Below are 24,857 nucleotides of genomic sequence, written 5' to 3' on the forward strand. Positions count from 1 at the left end.
ATCTTGGCCAGGTCGCAGTTGTAAATGAGAATTTGTTCTCAACTGGCTTACCTGGTTAAATAAAGGTTAAATAAATAAATAAATAAATAACTTTGAGAGAAAATAATGTTATATCGGAGTTGTCACTAGATGGATATGCATATTCATGACATGAGGCTAGTAGCAAAGGATCTCTCCATTGAATACAGGCGGTTGACGTCAACAACCCTCATCGAATATTCCAAAAAAGGATTACAATAATGAGATATATCCACCAATCCAAAGAACATTTGCAAAGAAAAAGCCATATCTCAGACTGGCCAATAAAAATAAAAGATTAAGATGGGCAGTCTGAGGTATGGCTTTTTCTTTGCAACTCTGCCTAGAAGGTCAGCGTCCCGGAGTCGCCTCTTCACTGTTGACGTTGAGACTGGTGTTTTGCGGGTACTATTTAATGAAGCTGCCAGTTGAGGACCTGTGAGGCGTCTGTTTCTCAAACTAGACACTGTAATGTATTTGTCCTCTCGATCAGTTGTGCACCGGGGCCTCCCACTCCTCTTTCTATTCTGGCTAGAGCCAGTTTGCGCTGTTCTGTGAAGGGAGTAGTACACAGCGTTGTACGAGATCTTCAGTTTTTAGGCAATTTCTCGAATGGAATAGCCTTCATTTCTCAGAACAAGAATAGACTGATGAGTTTCAGAAGAAAGTTATTTGTTTCTGGCCATTTTGAGCCTGTAATCGAACCCACAATTGCTGATACTCCAGATACTCAACGAGTCTCAAGAAGGCCAGTTTTATTGCTTCTTTAATTAGCACAAGAGTTTTCAGCTGTGCTAACATAATTGCAAAAGGGTTTTCTAATGATCAATTAGCCTTTTAAAATGATAAATTTGGATTTGCAAACACAACGTGCCATTGGAACACAGGACTGATGTTTGCTGATAATGGACCTCTGTACACCTATGTAGATATTCCATTAAAAATCAGCTGTTTCCAGCTACAATAGCCATTTACAACATTAACTATGTCTACACTGTACTTCTGATCAATTTGATGTTATTTTAATGGACAAAAAAAATTGCTTTTCTTTCGAAAACGAGGACATTTCTAAGTGACCCCAAACTTTTGAACGGTAGTGTATCTTGTCAATATATCCATCATCTTTGCTCCAATCATTGAGGACATGTATTTCAATTGTTAGGGCGGTCATTTTTGCCATCTTGTCAATAGAATATATCATATTTGATACAGCTAATTCAACCTAGCTTCCTTTTCCGCCTGCTAAGTTAGGCTACACTCATAGCCACTCTGGATTTTATGTGCTGCTATTCGTCTAGCTAACAAGCTTGTGGTGAAAATATACAAATGGTATTGGCTTGAGTGTTTGCCAACAATTTGTTGGTTTTGTAATATCAGCAGAATGACCTAGTAAAATAGGGTGGTTTATACCTTGTGGTTTGACCAATCAGCAAGTTGCAGTCATTAGCTATAGAAATATGGACAGATTGCATAAGTAACATTAATCACTCCTACTGCTTATTCCCCCCCCCCCCCCCATGACGACTTGCCTAGTCATATAGAAAATGCAAGGGAATGAATGACGGGGAATGAATGACGGGGCATAAATCCACAGGCTGTTTTCTTTTGATGATGATAAGGAAGAAACATTATCATAGTTTTTTTTGTACATCTGAATGTCGACAGGAATCCATAGAGTACTTATAATGAGTGTATTTAAAAACAAAAACAAAAAAAACATTCATCTTATTTTTGTATTATTCAAATGACAGTGAATACAACAGTTATGGTGAGCTTGGGTTGTACATCAGCTTCTATTAATTGATTTTAATAGCCTATGTAGAATAACTTCTTACCTGTGCATTATGGGTGATGTTCATTATGTTTTTCTCCCCAGAGATGTTGGCCGAGGTTCCAGGGAACCCTCTGGGCTCTGGCCTCCTCTGGACAGCCACTTGTGGTAAAGATGAAAAGGTAGGAAGTAGTAGTTCAGCTCTTGCTGACGATGCTTTTAAATAAAAGCTAGTCAAACAGCCCCCTCTGGTGGCAATATGCACACACAACATGTAGGGACACAGTCCTTCCCCATCATTAGTCAGCACTGTGTGTAGCAGGCTTGCTTATTCTTGGTCCATTTATCTGAGCGACATAGTCCTTTTGGCCCCCTTGGGTATGGCATCCAAGTCAGTCTTATTCTGCCGAGAGGCTTTTGCCTCTTGCCAGGAGATCCCCATTTTACTGAGTTATTGCAGTGTAACGTCTGCAGTTATCTCCCTCTCTGTGCCCCCCAGGGCCCAGGCCGAGCCCTGCAGCGGTCAAGGAATGCCCAGAGGAAGATGTCCTCCCAGCGTAGCTGCTTCCTGGGGGTGGAGACCTGGGAAGAGCTGAAGTGGGAGGACTGGGAGCTGGGAGGGGAGTTCACTAAGACCCTGCTGCTGAAGAACATCCGTGGGAAACTACAGAAACTACGCTTCAGGTGAGTCTGGTGTCAGGGATTATTTCTCTAGAGTTGAGTCTGAAATGGCACCCTGTTCCCTATGTAGTGCACTACTTTTGGCCAGAGCCCCATGGGGCCAGAGCCCAACATTAACCCAGAAGTAGTGCACTAAATGCTCAACAAGATTTCAGAGTTTCTCTCTAGAAATGTAACGTATTATGATTAACATCATTTTTTGATGCATTAATTCCGCGTGGTTACAGGGTTAATTCCGAGTGGTTACAGGGTTAATTCCGAGTGGTTACAGGGTTAATTCCGAGTGGTTACAGGGTTAATTCCGCCTGGTTACAGGGTTAATTCCGCCTAGTTACAGGGTTAATTCTTCGTGGTTACAGGGTTAATTCCTGGCACGTTTTTTGCAAAAATATTAAATGGCACAGTAGCAGATATTTATCTCAATACATTGGGTTCAATGGGAAAAGATAAGCGTCAACCAATTTAATCTTATGTCAATAAATTGCAGTCAATGTGAAAAGATGAGTGTCGCAGTGTTGACGCTTATGTCAATACATTGCAGTCAATTGGGGAAGATTAGCATCACAATATGGACGCATAGAGAAAGGCATCGTAGACATGTCTCTCTCTGTCTCTGTCTCTCTCTCTCTCTCTCTCTCTCTCTCTCTGTCTCTCTCTCTCTCTCTCTCTCTCTCTCCCATCTCCAACTCTCTCTCCACTTTCCCACCTCCACAGACAGGATATTGATGCATAGATATGCATCAAGGGTATTGGAACATTCAGGGCGAAAAAGTTGGTGATAGAGCTGCAATGGGTAAATTGGTGAAAGACTCACAGACAGACATATCCACCCAGAGACAGACAGAGAGACAGGCAGGCAAACAGACAAACATATAAACTCACAGACAGACAGACAGACACAGAGACAGACAGGCAGGCAGACGTATAAACTCACAGACAGACAGACATATCCACTCACAGACAGAGAGACAGACAGACAGGTATGTGGACACCTGCTCTTCGAACATCTCATTCCAAAATCATGGGCATTAATATGGAGTTGGTTCCCCCTTTGCTGCTATAACAGCCTCCACTCCTCTGGGAAGGCTTTCCACTAGATGTTGGAACATTGCTGGGGGGACTTGCATCCATTCAGCCACAAGATAATTAGTGAAGTCGGGCACTGATGTTGGGCGATTAGGCCTGGCTTGCAGTCGGTGTTCCAATTCATCCCAAAGGTGTTTGATGGAGTTGAGGTCAGGGCTCTGGCAGGCCAGTCAAGTTCTTCCACACCGATCTCGACAAACCATTTCTGTATGGACCTCGCTTTGTGCACGGGGGCAATGTCATGCTGAAACAGGAAATGGCCTTCCCCAAACTGTTGCCACAAAGTTGGAAGCACAGAATCATCTAGAATGTCATTGTATGCTGTAGCGTTAAGATTTCCCTTCACTGGAACTACGGGGCCTAGCCCGAACCATGAAAAACAGCCCCAGACCATTATTCCTCCTCCACCAAACTTTACAGTTGGCACTATACATTGGGGCAGCTAGCATTCTCCTGGCATCCACCAAACCCAGATTCGTCCATCGGACTGCCAGATGGTGAAGCAGGATTCATCGCTCCAGAGTCCAATGGCGGCGAGCTTTACACCACTCCAGCCGACGCTTGGCATTCCAGAGGCAGTTTGGAACTCGGTAGTGAGTGTTGCAACCGAGGACAGACAATTTTTATGCACTACGCGCTTCAGCACTCGGTTGTCCCGTTCTGTGAGCTTGTGTGGCCTACCACTTCGCAGCTGAGCCATTGTTGCTCCTAGACATTTCCACTTCACAATAACAGCACTTACAGTTGACCGGGGCAGCTCTAGCAGGGCCGAAATTTGATGAACTGACTTGTTGGAAAAGTGGCATCCTATGACGGTGCCACGCTGAAAGTCACTGAGCTCTTCAGTACAGGCCATTCTACTGCTAATGTTTGTCTATGGAGATTGCATGGTGGTGTGCTCGATTTTTATACACCTGTCAGCAACGGGTGTGGCTGAAATAGCCTAATCCACTCATTTGAAGGGGTGTCCAAATGCTTTTGTATATATAGTGTGACTGTAAAGATTATTTTCCCCCATCACTACCTGCCGGCCTGCCTGTCTGTCTGTTTGTCTGTCGGCCTGTCTGTCTGTCGACCTGCCTGTCTGTCTGTCTGTCTGTCTGTCGGCCTGTCAGTGGGAGAGAGGAGGGAGAGAAAGAGATGAGAGGAGGGGGAGGCAGGGAGAGAATGGAGGGGGGAGGAGAGATGGGTAGAGAGATGGGGGAGAGAGGGTGAAGGAGGGATGGGGGAGAGAGAGGAGGGAGAAATAGAGATGAGAGGAGGGAGGGAGGGAGGGAGGGAGGGAGGGAGGGAGGGGATAGAGAGGAAGGAAAGATGGATGAGAGTTGGGGTAGGCAGGGAAAGGAGGAGGGAGAGAGAATGGTGGGGGAGGAGGGTGAGAGAGAAGGGGGAGAGAGGGGAGAGGGCAATGAAGAGGGTGAGAGAGGGGTAGGGTGCAGGGGGTGAAAGAAGGGATAGGGTGGAGGGGGAGAGAGAGAGAGAGAGAGAGAGAGAGAGAGAGAGAGAGAGAGAGAGAGAGAGAGAGAGAGAGACAGGAAAACGTCAACCTTGTGACACTCATCATTTCCCATTGACTGTAATATATTGAGAGTTTTCCCATGATATCATGTTGAAATTACATATACAGTGCTCTCCATAATTATTGGGACAGTGACCATTTTTGTTTTGTTTTGGCTCTGTACTCCAGCACTTTGGATTTGAAATGATACAACGACTATGAGGTTAAAGTGTAGACTGTCCGCTTTAATATGAGGGTATTTTCATCCATATCCAGTGAATCATAGAAATTACAGCACTTTTAGGGGACCAAAAGCACTGGGGGTCTTGTGGGTATGATATTTGTGCGTCTGTAACTTTCTCACTCATCATTATTCACGATTCATTCAGGACTATCCGTAACCATGGTAGCATCCACATGAATGTAGAAGTGTTTAGAAACATATTCTATTCTTGTTTACAATAAAAGTGACTCCAAAATGACACAATACATTATTTACTATCCATTCATGTCTATTGGGCAAATAATCTGAAACACAACCAAAACAAAAAGCAAATGCATCCAACAAGTTTGTAGAGTCACAAGCTCGATGTAGTCATTGCGTGCTAAGAATACTGTATGGGACCAAATACTAAACTTTTGACTACTTTAATACACATAAGTGAATTTGTCCCAATACTTTTGGTCCCCTAAAATGGGAGGACTATGTACAAAAAGTGCTGTAATTTCTAAATGATTCACCCGATATGGATGAAAATACCCTCAAATTTAAAGCTGACAGTCTGCACTTTAACCTCCTAGTCATTGTATCATTTCAAAGTGCTGGAGTACAGAGCTAAAACAACAAAATATAATTACGGAGGGTGCTGTATGTACGGTGCATCCGGAGAGTATTCAGACCCCTTGACTTTTTCCACATTTTGTTACGTTACAGCCTTATTCTAAAATTGATTAAATAAAATAATCCCCAGCAATATACACACAATACCCCATAATGACAAAGCGAAAACAGGTTTTTAGAAATGTTCGCACATTTATTAAAAATAAAAAACAGAAAAACCTTATTTACATAAGTATTCAGACCCTTTACTATGAGACTCGAAATTGAGCTCAGGTGCATCCTGTTTCCATTGATCATCCTTGAGATGTTTCTACAATTTGATTGGAGTCCACATGTGGTAAATTCAATTGATTGGACATGATTTGGAAAGGCACACACCCGTCTATATAAGGTCCCACAGTTGACAGTGCATGTCAGAGCAAAAACCAAGCCAGGAGGTCGAAGGAATTTTCCGTAGCGCTCCGAGACAGGATTGTGTCGAGGCACAGATCTGGGGAAGGGTGGCAAAAAATATATGCGGCATTGAAGTTCCCCAAGAACACAGTGGCCTCCATCACTCTTAAATGGAAGAAGTTTGGAACCTCCAAGACTCTTCCTAGAGCTGGCCGCCTGGACAAACTGAGCAATCGGGGGAGAAGGGCCTTGGTCAGGGAGGTGACCAAGTACCCGATGGTCACTCTGACAGAGCTCTAGAGTTCCTCTGTGGAGATGGGAGAACCTTCCAGAAGGACAACCATCTCTGCAGCACTCCACCAATCAGGCCTTTATGGTAGACGGAAGCCACTCCTCAGTAAAAGGTGCATGACAGCCCGCTTGGAGTTTGCCAAAAGTCACCTAAAGACTCTCAGACCATGAGAAATAGATTCTCTGGTCTGATGAAACCAAGATTGAACTCTTTGGTGTGAATGCCAAGTGTCACGTCTGGAGGAAACCTGTCACCATCCCTACGGTGAAGCATGGTGGTGGCAGCATCATGCTCTGGGGATGTTTTTCAGCGGCAGGGACTGGGAGACTAGTCAGGATCGAGGGAAAGATGGACGGAGCAAAGTACAGAGAGATCCTTGATAAAAACCTGCTCCAGAGCACTCAGGATCTCAGTCAGGGGTGAAGGTTCACCTTTCAACAGGACAACGACCCTAAGCACACAGCCAAGATAACGCAGGAGTGGCTTCGGGACAAGTCTCTGAATGTCCTTGAGTGGCCCAGCCAGAGCCCGGACTTGAACCCGATCGAAAATCTCTGGAGAGACCTGAAAATAGCTGTGCAGCAACGCTCCCCATCCAACCTGACAGAGCTTGAGAGGATCTGGGAGAAACTCCCCAAATACAGGTGTGCCAAGCTTGTAGCGTCATACCCAAGAAGCTTCAAGGCTGTAATCGCTGCCAAAGGTGCTTCAACAAAGTACTGAGTAAAGGGTCTGAATACTTATGTAAATGTCATATTTCCGTTATTTATTTTTAATACATTTGCTAAAATTTCTAAAAACCTGTTTTTGCTTTGTCATTATGTGGTATTGTGTGTAGATTGATGAGGGGAGAAAAAAATGATTTAATCAATTTTAGAATAAGGTTGTGACCTAACAAAATGTGGAAAAAGTCAAGGTGTCTGAATACTCTCCGAAGGCGCTGTACATCTTCTTTGATGTTTGATGGAACAGCATAATGTTTAGTAACATTTTGTTTGTCTTTCTCAGGCCTCCTGTGTCAAAGTTCTTCACCACCCTGTTTCCTCAGATCATCACTCTGAGTCCCGGAACATGTTTCTCTCTTCCTGTTACATTCCGCCCCCTTGACAGGGTAATAACCGTAGACATTAAAACCATTGGATAGTGATAGCGCTGACGTAATCCACGTATTCCTATGGAAAACTCCCAATGGCGCATGAAGCCGGAAGTATTTGAATTTGAAGCACAGCAAATTGCTGAATGGGGCTGAATGGCACCAAAAAAATTGCTACGGATCACGGTGAAAGTGGCAAAGGATCATGGTCGATGTAGTCGTTTTCATCCTGCCTGAGAGAGCCTCCCCGTAGCCTGCCGGCCCGTGATTGGTCTGTGTCAGCACGTGGTCCTGTGTGACGACAAATGTAGTAGTCAGAATGGATCACTATTTCATTAAATATCTCGATTTGTAGCGAACTTTAAAATAATTCACCTTGGGGATCGAACTTGATCATAATTAATTAATTTTAAACCCCAAAACGGCAGTCCCCCAAAATGTGTTTTCCTATTCTGCCGATTGTAATTTACATAGGCTTTCTAGGGCAGACCAGGGCTTTAGGCACTACTAGGTTGCTAAGCAGTAGCCGACCAGCAGAGCTCGGGACTTGGGGTCCTGGTAATAACACATGTATAATCCAGACTGGACACTGGCCTGGTAATAACATGTATAATCCAGACTGGACACTGGCCTGGTAATAACATGTATAATCCAGACTGGACACTGGCCTGGTAATAACATGTATAATCCAGACTGGACACTGGCCTGGTAATAACACATGTATAATCCAGACTGGACACTGGCCTGGTAATAACACATGTATAATCCAGACTGGACACTGGCCTGGTAATAACACATGTATAATCCAGACTGGACACTGGCCTGGTAATAACACATGTATAATCCAGACTGGACACTGGCCTGGTAATAACATGTATAATCCAGACTGGACACTGGCCTGGTAATAACATGTATAATCCAGACTGGACACTGGCCTGGTAATAACATGTATAATCCAGACTGGACACAGGCCTGGTAATAACATGTATAATCCAGACTGGACACTGGCCTGGTAATAACACATGTATAATCCAGACTGGACACTGGCCTGGTAATAACACATGTATAATCCAGACTGGACACTGGCCTGGTAATAACATGTATAATCCAGACTGGACACTGGCCTGGTAATAACATGTATAATCCAGACTGGACACTGGCCTGGTAATAACACATGTATAATCCAGACTGGACACTGGCCTGGTAATAACACATGTATAATCCAGACTGGACACTGGCCTGGTAATAACACATGTATAATCCAGACTGGACACTGGCCTGGTAATAACATGTATAATCCAGACTGGACACTGGCCTGGTAATAACATGTATAATCCAGACTGGACACAGGCCTGGTAATAACATGTATAATCCAGACTGGACACTGGCCTGGTAATAACACATGTATAATCCAGACTGGACACTGGCCTGGTAATAACACATGTATAATCCAGACTGGACACTGGCCTGGTAATAACGTGTATAATCCAGACTGGACACTGGCCAGGTAATAACATGTATAATCCAGACTGGACACTGGCCTGGTAATAACATGTATAATCCAGACTGGACACTGGCCTGGTAATAACACATGTATAATCCAGACTGGACACTGGCCTGGTAATAACACATGTTATGTGTTCAATAACACATGTCTGTAGCTCAGCTGGTAGAGCACGGCGCTTGTAACGCCAAGGTAGTGGGTTCGATCCCCGGGACCACCCATACACAAAAAAAAAAATGTATGCACGCATGACTGTAAGTCGCTTTGGATAAAAGCGTCTGCTAAATGGCATATTATATTATTATTATTATTATTATAATCCAGACTGGACACTGGCCTGGTAATAACATGTATAATCCAGACTGGACACTGGCCTGGTAATAACATGTATAATCCAGACTGGACACTGGCCTGGTAATAACATGTATAATCCAGACTGGACACTGGCCTGGTAATAACATGTATAATCCAGACTGGACACTGGCCTGGTAATAACATGTATAATCCAGACTGGACACTGGCCTGGTAATAACATGTATAATCCAGACTGGGGACTGGCCTGGTAATAACATGTATAATCCAGACTGGACACTGGCCTGGTAATAACACATGTATAATCCAGACTGGACACTGGCCTGGTAATAACATGTGTAATCCAGACTGGACACTGGCCTGGTAATAACATGTATAATCCAGACTGGACACTGGCCTGGTAATAACACATGTATAATCCAGACTGGACACTGGCCTGGTAATAACATGTATAATCCAGACTGGACACTGGCCTGGTAATAACATGTGTAATCCAGACTGGACACTGGCCTGGTAATAACATGTATAATCCAGACTGGACACTGGCCTGGTAATAACACATGTATAATCCAGACTGGACACTGGCCTGGTAATAACATGTATAATCCAGACTGGACACTGGCCTGGTAATAACATGTATAATCCAGACTGGACACTGGCCTGGTAATAACATGTATAATCCAGACTGGACACTGGCCTGGTAATAACATGTGTAATCCAGACTGGACACTGGCCTGGTAATAACACATGTATAATCCAGACTGGACACTGGCCTGGTAATAACATGTATAATCCAGACTGGACACTGGCCTGGTAATAACATGTATAATCCAGACTGGACACTGGCCTGGTAATAACATGTGTAATCCAGACTGGACACTGGCCTGGTAATAACACATGTATAATCCAGACTGGACACTGGCCTGGTAATAACATGTATAATCCAGACTGGACACTGGCCTGGTAATAACATGTATAATCCAGACTGGACACTGGCCTGGTAATAACACATGTATAATCCAGACTGGACACTGGCCTGGTAATAACATGTATAATCCAGACTGGACACTGGCCTGGTAATAACATGTATAATCCAGACTGGACACTGGCCTGGTAATAACACATGTATAATCCAGACTGGACACTGGCCTGGTAATAACATGTGTAATCCAGACTGGACACTGGCCTGGTAATAACATGTATAATCCAGACTGGACACTGGCCTGGTAATAACATATGTATAATCCAGACTGGACACTGGCCTGGTAATAACACATGTATAATCCAGACTGGACACTGGCCTGGTAATAACATGTATAATCCAGACTGGACACTGGCCTGGTAATAACATGTATAATCCAGACTGGACACTGGCCTGGTAATAACATGTATAATCCAGACTGGACACTGGCCTGGTAATAACATGTGTAATCCAGACTGGACACTGGCCTGGTAATAACATGTATAATCCAGACTGGACACTGGCCTGGTAATAACATGTGTAATCCAGACTGGACACTGGCCTGGTAATAACATGTATAATCCAGACTGGACACTGGCCTGGTAATAACATGTATAATCCAGACTGGACACTGGCCTGGTAATAACATGTATAATCCAGACTGGACACTGGCCTGGTAATAACATGTGTAATCCAGACTGTGTGTGTGTTGTATGTTGAGCAGTGTGACTACCAGGACACCATAGAGTTCCAGAGTAAGGATGGGTTGTTCCAGGTGTCGCTAAGGGCGACCATCCCTCGCCACGCTCTGGACGTACCTGAGTCTGTCCTCCTGCCCTCCTGTGCTGTTCTCCACCAATCACAGACCACCTTCATGTTCCGCAACGCCAGGCAAGCTACACTCTCTATTATCATATTGGTTAATAGTGGTTAAAGGTAGGTTGGTTAATAGTGGTTAAAGGTGGATTGGTTAATAGTGGTTAAAGGTGGATTGGTTAATAGTGGTTAAAGGTGGATTGGTTAATAGTGGTTAAAGGTAGGTTGGTTAATAGTGGTTAAAGGTGGATTGGTTAATAGTGGTTAAAGGTGGATTGGTTAATAGTGGTTAAAGGTAGGTTGGTTAATAGTGGTTAAAGGTGGATTGGTTAATAGTGGTTAAAGGTGGGTTGGTTAATATTGGTTAAAGGTAGGTTGGTTAATAGTGGTTAAAGGTAGGTTGGTTAATAGTGGTTAAAGGTGGATTGGTTAATATTGGTTAAAGGTAGGTTGGTTAATAGTGGTTAAATGTGGGTTGGTTAATAGTGGTTAAAGGTGGGTTGGTTAATAGTGGTTAAAGGTAGGTTGGTTAATAGTGGTTAAAGGTGGGTTGGTTAATAGTGGTTAAAGGTAGGTTGGTTAATATTGGTTAAAGGTAGGTTGGTTAATAGTGGTTAAAGGTAGGTTGGTTAATAGTGGTTTAAAGGTAATTTGGTTAATAGTGGTTAAAGGTAGGTTGGTTAATATTGGCTAAAGGTAGGTTGGTTAATAGTGGTTAAAGGTGAGTTGTTTAATAGTGGTAAAGGTAGGTTGGTTAATATTGGTTAAAGGTAGGTTGGTTAATATTGGTTAAAGGTAGGTTGGTTAATAGTGGTTAAAGGTAGGTTGGTTAATAGTGGTTAAAGGTGAGTTGGTTAATAGTGGTAAAGGTAGGTTGGTTAATATTGGTTAAAGGTAGGTTGGTTAATAGTGGTTAAAGGTAGGTTGGTTAATAGTGGTTTAAAGGTGAGTTGGTTAATAGTGGTAAATGTAGGTTGGTTAATATTGGTTAAAGGTAGGTTGGTTAATATTGGTTAAAGGTAGGTTGGTTAGTAGTGGTTAAAGGTAGGTTGGCAGAGGGAAATAAAGGTTGTCTTGTTGCCAGTTTAATCCATCCCTCAGGTAACCATGGATACACTGTGGGTAAGCCTGTAATGATGATCCACATCTAACTAGTGGTTCTAGTGCCACACCCACCCATCATCAACACACATGCTGTGCTTCCAGTCTGTCAGTAGACCTTGATACACTCACTGTTATCAAAGTATTGATCAATGGTAGGTTCTGTCATTTACTGTGTTTCTCTCTCCTCTCAGTAAACTGCAGACAGGTTTCCAGTGGGAGGTGCCCTCTCCCTTCCAGCTGTGTCCAGAGAGCGGGGCGCTGGAGCCGGGTCAGGAGTGTAGAGTCACGGTGCTCTTCAGACCACAGGAGGCGTTGGTCTACCAGGTGGAGGCTAGCTGTGCCTTCGGGGACGAGGGAGAGAACAGCTGCACTGTGCTCCTAAAGGGCCTGTGTGAGTGATAGATATATTGATTGATCAAGCCAAGAACATTAAACGACTATCAAGCGAGGATAACGCAAAGTGTTTCAGTTGTGTGTTCTGGACCAAATGTATATATTTCAGAACATGGCCCATATATTTATTGTATGGTAATGTATTTATCTTTTCCACAGCAAAGTACCCGTTCCTTCAGATCAGTGCCCCGGGTCAGGAGGAAGGATGTAAGGTTCTGGAGTTTGGCAATGTGCCTGTCGGTTGCACCATGGAAAGACACTTTGAGATTCTCAATCCATCCTCAGTGAGTTCCTTCCTCCTAGCTTCTGATTCTCAATACACCCTCAGTGAGTTCCTTCCTCCTAGATTCTGATTCTCAATCCATCCTCAGTGAGTTCCTTCCTCCTAGCTTCTGATTCTCAATCCACCCTCAGTGAGTTCCTTCCTCCTAGCTTCTGATTCTCAATACACCCTCAGTGAGTTCCTTCCTCCTAGATTCTGATTCTCAATCCACCCTCAGTGAGTTCCTTCCTCCTAGCTTCTGATTCTCAATCCACCCTCAGTGAGTTCCTTCCTCCTAGCTTCTGATTCTCAATCCACCCTCAGTGAGTTCCTTCCTCCTAGCTTCTGATTCTCAATCCACCCTCAGTGAGTTCCTTCCTCCTAGCTTCTGATTCTCAATCCACCCTCAGTGAGTTCCTTCCTCCTAGCTTCTGATTCTCAATCCACCCTCAGTGAGTTCCTTCCTCCTAGCTTCTTCAAACAGAGATCATCATCATTAGCCTACATGGGAACATTTCTTCATCAACTTCACACTTTCTCTCTTTTTGTGGTCTCTCTCTCTCTCTCTCTCTCTCTCTCTCTCTCTCTCTCTCCCTCTCTCTCTCTCTCCCTCCCTCTCTCTCTCTCTCTCCCCCCTCTCCCCCTTTAATTTCCTACCAGATAACAACTTCCTTTAGTCTGTCCAGGATGCAGCGTCCGGCGTTGTCAGAGTCAGTGTTCCAGTGTGGGGTCCTGAAGGGAGAGGTGGCCCCTCGTACCTCCATCAGGGTAGCTGTGTTGTTCTCTCCTGTGACTGTGGACAGCACCACTGTGGACTACCTGTCTCTGACCTGCCCTGGGGCGCTCAGCAGAACCCTGCTCAAAGTCACCGGCACCTGCATAGGTACAGTACAGTACAGTAAGCAATATGAAGCATGGTGGATGTGAGATTACTACAGCCTTCATCCGAGGCGCCAGATTCTGTGGCACATTACTGTGGTCTTGCCCCTGAACCACAGGGCCCATGGGTTGAACACCTGTTACAAGTCACTCTCTCTCTACATCAGCCTGTTACAAGTCACTCTCTTTCCACATCAGCCTGTTACAAGTCACTCTCTCTCCACATCAGCCTGTTACAAGTCTTCAGGTGTCCCTGTTTCCTCCATCTTGATCCTCCCTCCTCCTCCTCCTCTACAGGTCTTCAGGTGTCCCTGTCTCCTCCATCTTGATCCTCCCTCCTCCTCCTCCTCTGCAGGTCTTCAGGTGTCCCTGTCTCCTCCATCTTGATCCTCCCTCCTCCTCCTCCTCTACAGGTCTTCAGGTGTCCCTGTCTCCTCCATCTTGATCCTCCCTCCTCCTCCTCCTCCTCTGCAGGTCCTCAGGTGTCCCTGTCTCCTCCATCTTGATCCTCCCTCCTCCTCCTCCTCTGCAGGTCTTCAGGTGTCCCTGTCTCCTCCATCATGATCCTCCCTCCTCCTCCTCCTCTGCAGGTCTTCAGGTGTCCCTGTCTCCTCCATCTTGATCCTCCCTCCTCCTCCTCTACAGGTCTTCAGGTGTCCCTGTCTCCTCCATCTTGATCCTCCCTCCTCCTCCTCTACAGGTCTTCAGGTGTCCCTGTCTCCTCCATCTTGATCCTCCCTCCTCCTCCTCTACAGGTCTTCAGGTGTCCCTGTCTCCTCCATCTTGATCCTCCCTCCTCCTCCTCCTCTACAGGTCTTCAGGTGTCCCTGTCTCCTCCATCTTGATCCTCCCTCCTCCTCCTCCTCTACAGGTCTTCAGGTGTCCCTGTTTCCTCCATCTTGATCCTCCCTCCTCCTCCTCCTCTGCAGGTCCTCAGGTGTCCCTGTCTCCTCCATCTTGATCCTCCCCCCTCCTCCTCTGCAGGTCTTCAGGTGTCCCTGTCTCCTCCATCTTGATCCTCCCTCCTCCTCCTCCTCTACAGGTCTTCAGGTGTCCCTGTCTCCTCCATCTTGATCCTCCCTCCTCCTCCTCCTCTACAGGTCTTCAGGTGTCCCTGTCTCCTCCATCTTGATCCTCCCTCCTCCTCCTCCTCTGCAGGTCCTCAGGTGTCCCTGTCTCCTCCATCTTGATCCTCCCTCCTCCTCCTCCTCTACAGGTCTTCAGGTGTCCCTGTCTCCTCCATCTTGATCCTCCCTCCTCCTCCTCCTCTGCAGGTCTTCAGGTGTCCCTGTCTCCTCCATCTTGATCCTCCCTCCTCCTCCTCCTCTGCAGGTCTTCAGGTGTCCCTGTCTCCTCCATCTTGATCCTCCCTCCTCCTCCTCTGCAGGTCCTCAGGTGTCCCTGTCTCCTCCATCTTGATCCTCCCTCCTCCTCCTCCTCTACAGGTCTTCAGGTGTCCCTGTCTCCTCCATCTTGATCCTCCCTCCTCCTCCTCCTCTGCAGGTCCTCAGGTGTCCCTTTCTCCTCCATCTTGATCCTCCCTCCTCCTCCTCTTCCTCTACAGGTCTTCAGGTGTCCCTGTTTCCTCCATCTTGATCCTCCCTCCTCCTCCTCCTCTACAGGTCTTCAGGTGTCCCTGTCTCCTCCATCTTGATCCTCCCTCCTCCTCCTCTACAGGTCTTCAGGTGTCCCTGTCTCCTCCATCTTGATCCTCCCTCCTCCTCCTCCTCTGCAGGTCTTCAGGTGTCCCTGTCTCCTCCATCTTGATTCTCCCTCCTCCTCCTCCTCTACAGGTCTTCAGGTGTCCCTGTCTCCTCCATCTTGATCCTCCCTCCTCCTCCTCCTCTACAGGTCTTCAGGTGTCCCTGTCTCCTCCATCTTGATCCTCCCTCCTCCTCCTCCTCTGCAGGTCTTCAGGTGTCCCTGTCTCCTCCATCTTGATCCTCCCTCCTCCTCCTCCTCTGCAGGTCTTCAGGTGTCCCTGTCTCCTCCATCTTGATCCTCCCTCCTCCTCCTCTGCAGGTCCTCAGGTGTCCCTGTCTCCTCCATCTTGATCCTCCCTCCTCCTCCTCCTCTACAGGTCTTCAGGTGTCCCTGTCTCCTCCATCTTGATCCTCCCTCCTCCTCCTCCTCTACAGGTCTTCAGGTGTCCCTGTCTCCTCCATCTTGATCCTCCCTCCTCCTCCTCCTCTGCAGGTCTTCAGGTGTCCCTGTCTCCTCCATCTTGATCCTCCCTCCTCCACCTCTGCAGGTCCTCAGGTGTCCCTGTCTCCTCCATCTTGATCCTCCCTCCTCCTACTCCTCTGCAGGTCTTCAGGTGTCCCTGTCTCCTCCATCTTGATCCTCCCTCCTCCTCCTCCTCTGCAGGTCCTCAGGTGTCCCTGTCTCCTCCATCTTGATCCTCCCTCCTCCTCCTCCTCTGCAGGTCCTCAGGTGTCCCTGTCCTCCTGCGTGCTGGACTTTGGCTGTGTGGATGAGGGTGAGGAGGCCATGCTTACCGTGGACATCATCAACTCCTCCTCTGTGGATGCCCAGTACCAGTTTGACTTGGATGCCACAGGTTATAGCGTCTTCACCCTAGAGCCAGCCTGTGGTACCCTGCCGCCCAACAGCCACCGGAGCCTACGCCTGCTCTTCAGACCACACCACCCCATGGGACACCACAGGAGGATTGTCTGCCTGCTGCTACACAGGGTGAGGGTCTGGGGATCAGAGGGCTGATGTCTTATAGCCTACAGGAGACTTTTAGGTTAATGCAGCACCAGTTCAATTCAGTCATTGCTTTTCAATATGTAGCATATGTTGAATGTGTGGCGCTTTGTGAGGGACATTATCTAGGTCTGCATTGCTGCACTTCCACGTCTCGTTCAGAATGAACATGAGAAAGCCGTTAGCTTTAAGACTACAAACCAACACATACTATACAAACCAACACATACTATACTATACTAACACATACTATACAAACCAACACATACTATACAAACCAACACATACTATACTATACTAACACATACTATACAAACCAACACATACTATACAAACCAACACATACTATACTATACTAACACATACTATACAAACCAACACATACTATACAAACCAACACATACTATACTATACTAACACATACTATACAAACCAACACATACTATACAAACCAACACATACTATACAAACCAACACATACTATACTATACTAACACATACTATACAAACCAACACATACTATACAAACCAACACATACTATACTATACTAACACATACTATACAAACCAACACATACTATACAAACCAACACATACTATACTATACTAACACATACTATACAAACCAACACATACTATACAAACCAACACATACTATACTATACTAACACATACTATACAAACCAACACATACTATACAAACCAACACATACTATACAAACCAACACATACTATACAAACCAACACATACTATACTATACTAACACATACTATACAAACCAACACATACTATACAAACCAACACATACTATACAAACCAACACATACTATACAAACCAACACATACTATACTATACTAACACATACTATACTATACTAACACATACTATACAAACCAACACATACTATACAAACCAACACATACTATACTATACTAACACATACTATACAAACCAACACATACTATACTATACTAACACATACTATACAAACCAACACATACTATACTATACTAACACATACTATACAAACCAACACATACTATACTATACTAACACATACTATACAAACCAACACATACTATACAAACCAACACATACTATACTATACTAACACATACTATACAAACCAACACATACTATACAAACCAACACATACTATACTATACTAACACATACTATACAAACCAACACATACTATACAAACCAACACATACTATACAAACCAACACATACTATACTATACTAACACATACTATACAAACCAACACATACTATACAAACCAACACATACTATACTATACTAACACATACTATACAAACCAACACATACTATACAAACCAACACATACTATACTATACTAACACATAATATACAAACCAACACATACTATACAAACCAACACATACTATACTATACTAACACATAATATACAAACCAACACATACTATACAAACCAACACATACTATACTATACTAACACATACTATACAAACCAACACATACTATACAAACCAACACATACTATACAAACCAACACATACTATACAAACCAACACATACTATACTATACTAACACATACTATACAAACCAACACATACTATACAAACCAACACATACTATACAAACCAACACATACTATACTATACTAACACATACTATACAAACCAACACATACTATTCAAACCAACACATACTATACTATACTAACACATACTATACAAACCAACACATACTATACAAACCAACACATACTATACTATACTAACACATACTATACAAACCAACACATACTATACAAACCAACACATACTATACTATACTAACACATACTATACAAACCAACACATACTATACAAACCAACACATACTATACAAACCAACACATACTATACAAACCAACACATACTATACTATACTAACACATACTATACAAACCAACACATACTATACAAACCAACACATACTATACAAACCAACACATACTATACTATACTAACACATACTATACAAACCAACACATACTATACAAACCAACACATACTATACTATACTAACACATACTATACAAACCAACACATACTATACAAACCAACACATACTATACTATACTAACACATACTATACAAACCAACACATACTATACAAACCAACACATACTATACTATACTAACACATACTATACAAACCAACACATACTATACAAACCAACACATACTATACAAACCAACACATACTATACTATACTAACAATCGCTAATTAGTTTCTTCCCTGTTCAGGAGCCTCTGTTCCTGGACCTGATAGGGACCTGTCACTCTGAGCAGCTGAAACCAGCCATCCTTCACCCCAGACACCTGGTCATGTACCGGCAGCACCTGGCCCGGGGACTCACCTGCTGCCCTCCTGATGTAGTCAGTGCCATGTTGGCGGAAGGCAAGATACAGGTGGACCGGGACGGGGCTCTGCTTTTACAAGAGGTACGGAACTCACTCACACCTCCACTTGCGCTGCCGCATAGCTAGATTTTCAGTGGCACAACTGAATGAGACGCTTCAGGTGGGTCGGTCATGTGTGTTTGCAAGAAAGGCAGAAGTCCTCTGTAGCTCAATTGGTATAGCACAGCGCTTGTAACGCCAGGGTAGTGGGTTCGAATCCCCGGGGACCACCCATACGTAAAAAATGTATGCACGCATGACTGTAAGTCGCCTTGGATAAAAGCGTCTGCTAAATGGCATATTTTTTAAATGTATTTAGAAGTCCTGGTTTTAGAGCCTCGGGTACGATGCGAATCAGGAGGAAGTGGTACTCGTCCTTTACATATGCAGGAGTCTGGATCTTCGTAGCTTTTTTTTTGTCATTTAGCAGACGCTCTTATCCAGAGCGACTTACAGTTAGTGAGTGCATACATTATTTGTTTTATTTTTCATACTGGCCCCCATGGGAATCGAACCCACAACCCTGGCGTTGCAAACGCCATGCTCAACCAACTGAGCTTACATCCCTGCCGGCCATTCCCTCCCCTACCCTGGACCAATTGTGCGCCACCCCATGGGTCTCCCGGTCACGGCCGGCTATCGACAGAGCCTGGATTCGAACCAGGATCTCTAGTGGCACAGCTAGCACTGCCTTAGACCACTGCGCCACTCGGGAGGTATTTTGACTCCTATGCACCTGGGCATGAATTATTTGGTTGTGCAAACCCACAGTTTCATCAGCTGTCTGGCTCGCTCGTCTCAGACGATCCCGCAGGTGAAGAAGCCGGATGTGTAGGTCCTGGGCTGGCGTGGTTACACGTGGTCTGCAGTTGTGAGGCCGGTTGGACGTACTACCAAATTCTCTACAATGACGTTGAGGCAGCTTATGGTATTCGAACCAGGATCTCTAGTGGCACAGCTAGCACTGCGATGCAGCGCCTTAGACCAAGTTTCCACCATTTTATTTTATCTCATCATGGCCTGGTTACTTTAGACGCCTCTTCTCTGTTTAGCCCTAGTCTGGTACCGAGCTCAGCTTCAACGCTCTTAATAGGATATCTTATAGGTAATCAGCCTCATAGCTTGCTTTGATGTTAAGCTGTAACACTATGACATCTCTCTGGCAGGGTCATTTTCATTTCGAAGTAAACTGAAATTCAAATTGTCCTCGTGAAAAGCAATGAGAAACTTGGAATTGGAATTTCAGTTGGAATCAATGAAATTAAAATAGATTTGACCCCATCCCTGAACCTGACATTATCACATCTACTTGAAACGGTGCCTATGGATTTCCCCCAGCATCATCAAGGACCCCAACACACCCCAGCCACGAGCTGTTCAGTCCCTTACCGTCTGGCAGACGGTATCACAGCATGAGGTCTGATACCAACAGGCTCAGAGACAGTTTCTATCTCCAAGACATCAGACTGCTGAACACTTCAACTGGACTGACCACCTGCTCTGATTCTCCACACCTTAGCACACACACACACACACACACACACACACACACACACACACACACTACACATCACAATTGCTGCTACCAGGCTCTTATTTACTGTTGCTAATCCTACACAACGTAAACTCTCGCTCCCCAATACTCCCATTCCCAAAACACGTGTAAATATTGGACTATAAATTGACCCTTCCTGTATTATAGTTATGCTAAACCTGCAGTAAGCATTTACATTGGACGATGTATACCACCATGTGTATCCTGTACATACGACTAATGAAACTCTAAACTTTCTAGGACCCTGCTGCTGTGCCAGAGAAGAGGCCTACGGAGGAATATTTCCAGGGCTGTGCAGGGGGCAAGTTGGAGGCCGAGCTAGGAGGCAGCGGTGAGGGGGTCAGCAACGACAGTTTCCCCTTCTCCTTCTCCCACCTCACGGTGGATCCCCCAGAGCTGCTGTTCTACAACGGCTCCCTGTCCCAGTCTGTGACTGTCTCCAACCACACCAAGGGCAAGCTCAGCCTGGTCTGGACCCCCGCTCCTAACTCCCCCTTCTGTGTCACACCCTCGTTGTGTGATCTGGGACCCCTGAAGTCGACTGCCTTCAGAGTCAGCTACACGCCCCAGCAGCACAACACCTTCCATGGGGCACAGCTAGAGTGCTTTGCTCTCTACAAGGTCATTTAAAAGAAAAAAGTTTTATTTAATGATTTAGGTTTAGGTTTATTTTATTCCCTGTTCTGATCTTAGATAGATAAACTCTATGTTTTAAGACAGACCTGTGCAGGCAGTGTGAATGGTCAAAATCACAGGAAGCATCTCAGCCGAAGCTTTACATATAACTTTCTCAACTGTAACAATGTCGACTCATTACGGGTAGTGAAACAGCTCTGATCTTGCCCACCTCTCTCTCCAGGTGTTGAGGGACCATCGCCAGGTAGAGGACCGCACCCTGTGGCCTCCCTGGTGTGTCACAGTCCGGGTCAGTGGACACTCCTTCCAGCCTGGACGGGAGCACTTCATACCCCGCTTCTCCCTTCGGCACCCCCAAGTGGTGAGTACAGGCATAGCACCGTCAACTGTCCTCACACAATCTGGATTAGTCTCACGCTAGCATACTCCAAAGTCTTGTTCAGAACGAACGTTCAGGAAAGCCTGGAATAAAGGCTACATCTCAACGGACATTTTCTAAATTCTTCATCTCCTCCTCCTCCTCCTCCTCCTCTCTCTCCAGGTCTTCCCTGCTCTGAGCCTGGTCTCCTACAGGACTGTGCTCCTGGAGAACACAGGGGACCTACCCTTGGTGTTCAGGCTGGACCCAGAGGAGTGTCCTTCAGTCACTGTTCAGCCCACCAGCGGCCTGGTCCAGCCGGGACACCACCAGATCCTCACCCTCAGGACCACCCCAGCAGAGGACTGCCCTGCCAAGCTACCCCTCACCCTGCACTTCAATGCCAGCTCCAAGCACACCCAGGTAGCACAGCCCGACTGACAGCAGGCTGTACCATAGGTCCTTTTCAGACAGTTAGTGTGTTCGAGGGGATCACCCTGAGCACGTTGCGGCACAGAATCACTGATCTACAAATCACCTTGGATCCCAAATAACGACTCATTATGTGATCAAGATGAACAAATCTGCTTAGAAGCGCCTCGCTACGGCTGATTCCCTTCAAAATGCTAACGTTAATAAAAAAGTGTTGCTCTGGGGTTGTGGCCGTCTGTATTACCCTGTAGGAGCTGTCGGTGGTGAGTGTGGCGGAGAAGCTGTGTGTGTCTCTGGAAGGGGAGGGCAGCCTGTTCTTCAAACCCACGGCGGTGGGATCCTGCTCCCAGCGCCCCTACAGGGTCAGGAACCTGACCAGGCTACCTCTGAAGTTCCGCTGGAGGATCCCAGGACCAGACCAATGCGTCATCTCTGTGGCGCCTGACACGGGAGTCCTGCAGCCCAATGAGACCATGGTGAGGGAAAGAGGGGGCTGGTGGGATGCAGGTTGACGTTTATTGTCATGAATCTTGCCCTGGAGGCAGAACTGGGCGAATTCCGCTAGATGGGCCAGCTGCAAAGTCATATTGGCTACAGTGGGGGAAAAAAGTATTTAGTCAGCCACCAATTGTGCAAGTTCTCCCACTTAAAAAGATGAGAGAGGCCTGTAATTTTCATCATAGGTACACGTCAACTATGACAGACAAAATGAGAAAAAATAATCCAGAAAATCACATTGTAGGATTTTTAATGAATTTATTTGCAAATTATGGTGGAAAATAAGTATTTTGTCAATAACAAAAGTTTCTCAATACTTTGTTATATACCCATTGTTGGCAATGACACAGGTCAAACGTTTTCTGTAAGTCTTCACAAGGTTTTCACACACTGTTGCTGGTATTTTGGCCCATTCCTCCATGCAGATCTCCTCTAGAGCAGTGATGTTTGGGGGCTGTCGCTGGGCAACATGGACTTTCAACTCCCTCCAAAGATTTTCTATGGGGTTGAGATCTGGAGACTGGCTAGGCCACTCCAGGACCTTGAAATGCTTCTTACGAAGCCACTCCTTCATTGCCCGGGCGGTGTGTTTGGGATCATTGTCATGCTGAAAGACCCAGCCACGTTTCATCTTCAATGCCCTTGCTGATGGAAGGTTTTCACTCAAAATCTCACGATACATGGCCCCATTCATTCTTTCCTGTACACGGATCAGTCGTCCTGGTCCCTTTGCAGAAAAACAGCCCCAAAGCATGATGTTTCCACCCCCATGCTTCACAGTAGGTATGGTGTTCTTTGGATGCAACTCAGCATGCTTTGTCCTCCAAACACGACGAGTTTAGTTTTTACCAAAAAGTTATATTTTGGTTTCATCTGACCATATGACATTCTCCCAATCCTCTTCTGGATCATCCAAATGCACTCTAGCAAACTTCAGATGGGCCTGGACATGTACTGGATTAAGCAGGGGGACACGTCTGGCACTGCAGGATTTCAGTCCCTGGCGGCGTAGTGTGTTACTGATGGTAGGCTTTGTTACTTTGGTCCCAGCTCTCTGCAGGTCATACACTAGGTCCCCCCATGTGGTTCTGGGATTTTTGCTCACCGTTCTTGTGATAATTTTGACCCCACGGGGTGAGATCTTGCGTGGAGATTATCAGTGGTCTTGTATGTCTTCCATTTCCTAATAATTGCTCCCACAGTTGATTTCTTCAAACCAAGCTGCTTACCTATTGCAGATTCAGTCTTCTCAGCCTGGTGCAGGTCTACAATTTTGTTTCTGGTGTCCTTTGACAGCTCTTTGGTCTTGGCCATAGTGGAGTTTGGAGTGTGACTGTTTGAGGTTGTGGACAGGTGTCTTTTATACCGATAACAAGTTCAAACAGGTGACATTAATACAGGTAACGAGTGGAGGACAGAGGAGCCTCTTAAAGAAGAAGTTACAGGTCTGTGAGAGCCAGAAATCTTGCTTGTTTGTAGGTGACCAAATACTTATTTTCCACCATAATTTGCAAATAAATTCATTAAAAATCCTACAATGTGATTTTCTGGATTTTTTTTCTCGCAATTTGTCTGTCATAGTTGACGTGTACCTATGATGAAAATTACAGGCCTCTCTCATCTTTTTAAGTGGGAGAACTTGCACAATTGGTGGCTGACTAAATACTGTTTTCCCCCACTGTATATACTGTTGAAGTCGGAAGTTTACATACACCTTAGCCAAATACATTTAAACTCAGTTTTTTCACAATTCCTGACATTTAATCCTAGTAAAAATTCCCTGTCTTAGGTCAGTTAGGATCACCACTTTATTTTAAGAATGTGAAATGTCAAAATAATAGTGGAGAGAATTATTTATTTCAGCTTTTATTTCTTTAATCACATTCCCAGTGGGTAAAAAGTTTACATACACTCAATTAGTATTTGGTCAAACATTTCGGGTAGCCTTCCACAAGCTTCCCACAATAAGTTGGGTGAATTTTGGCCCATTCCTCCTGACAGAGCTGGTGTAACTGAGTCAGGTTTGTAGGCCTCCTTGCTCGCACACACTTTTTCAGTTCTGCCCACACATTTTCTATAGCATTGAGGTCAGGGCTTTGTGATGGCCACTCCAATACCTTGACTTTCTTGCCACAACTTTGGAAGTATGCTTGGGGTCATTGTCCATTTGGAAGACCCATTTGCGACCAAGCTTTAACTTCCTGACTGATGTCTTGAGATGTTGCTTCAATATATCCACATCATTTTCCTTCCTCATGATGCCATCTATTTTGTGAAGCGCACCTGTCCCTCCTGCAGCAAAGCACCCCCACAGCATGATGCTGCCAC

At 45.2% G+C, this 24,857-nt stretch overlaps 1 protein-coding gene across 1 annotated transcript in view; it reads left to right on the plus strand.

The window, feature by feature from the left end:
- Window positions 1–1,896: 1,896 nt before the first annotated feature.
- LOC311124939 (cilia- and flagella-associated protein 65-like) overlaps window positions 1,897–24,857 on the plus strand; it is a gene marked incomplete at both ends in the record, with an annotated part of 36,101 nt that continues 13,140 nt past the window's right edge. Inside the window, 13 exons of the mRNA XM_084199034.1 lie at window positions 1,897–1,971; window positions 2,289–2,473; window positions 7,589–7,691; window positions 11,175–11,341; window positions 12,562–12,761; window positions 12,923–13,047; window positions 13,686–13,908; window positions 16,330–16,598; window positions 18,895–19,092; window positions 20,846–21,226; window positions 21,465–21,602; window positions 21,783–22,022; window positions 22,283–22,507. Of these exons, the coding sequence (XP_084055160.1) occupies window positions 1,897–1,971; window positions 2,289–2,473; window positions 7,589–7,691; window positions 11,175–11,341; window positions 12,562–12,761; window positions 12,923–13,047; window positions 13,686–13,908; window positions 16,330–16,598; window positions 18,895–19,092; window positions 20,846–21,226; window positions 21,465–21,602; window positions 21,783–22,022; window positions 22,283–22,507 (2,529 nt within the window). The remainder of the gene's footprint in view (window positions 1,972–2,288; window positions 2,474–7,588; window positions 7,692–11,174; window positions 11,342–12,561; window positions 12,762–12,922; window positions 13,048–13,685; window positions 13,909–16,329; window positions 16,599–18,894; window positions 19,093–20,845; window positions 21,227–21,464; window positions 21,603–21,782; window positions 22,023–22,282; window positions 22,508–24,857) is intronic.

The sequence above is a fragment of the Coregonus lavaretus genome, assembly GCF_964263955.1.
Source record: "Coregonus lavaretus genome assembly, contig: HAP1_SCAFFOLD_415, whole genome shotgun sequence".
Lineage (NCBI taxonomy): Eukaryota > Metazoa > Chordata > Actinopteri > Salmoniformes > Salmonidae > Coregonus > Coregonus lavaretus.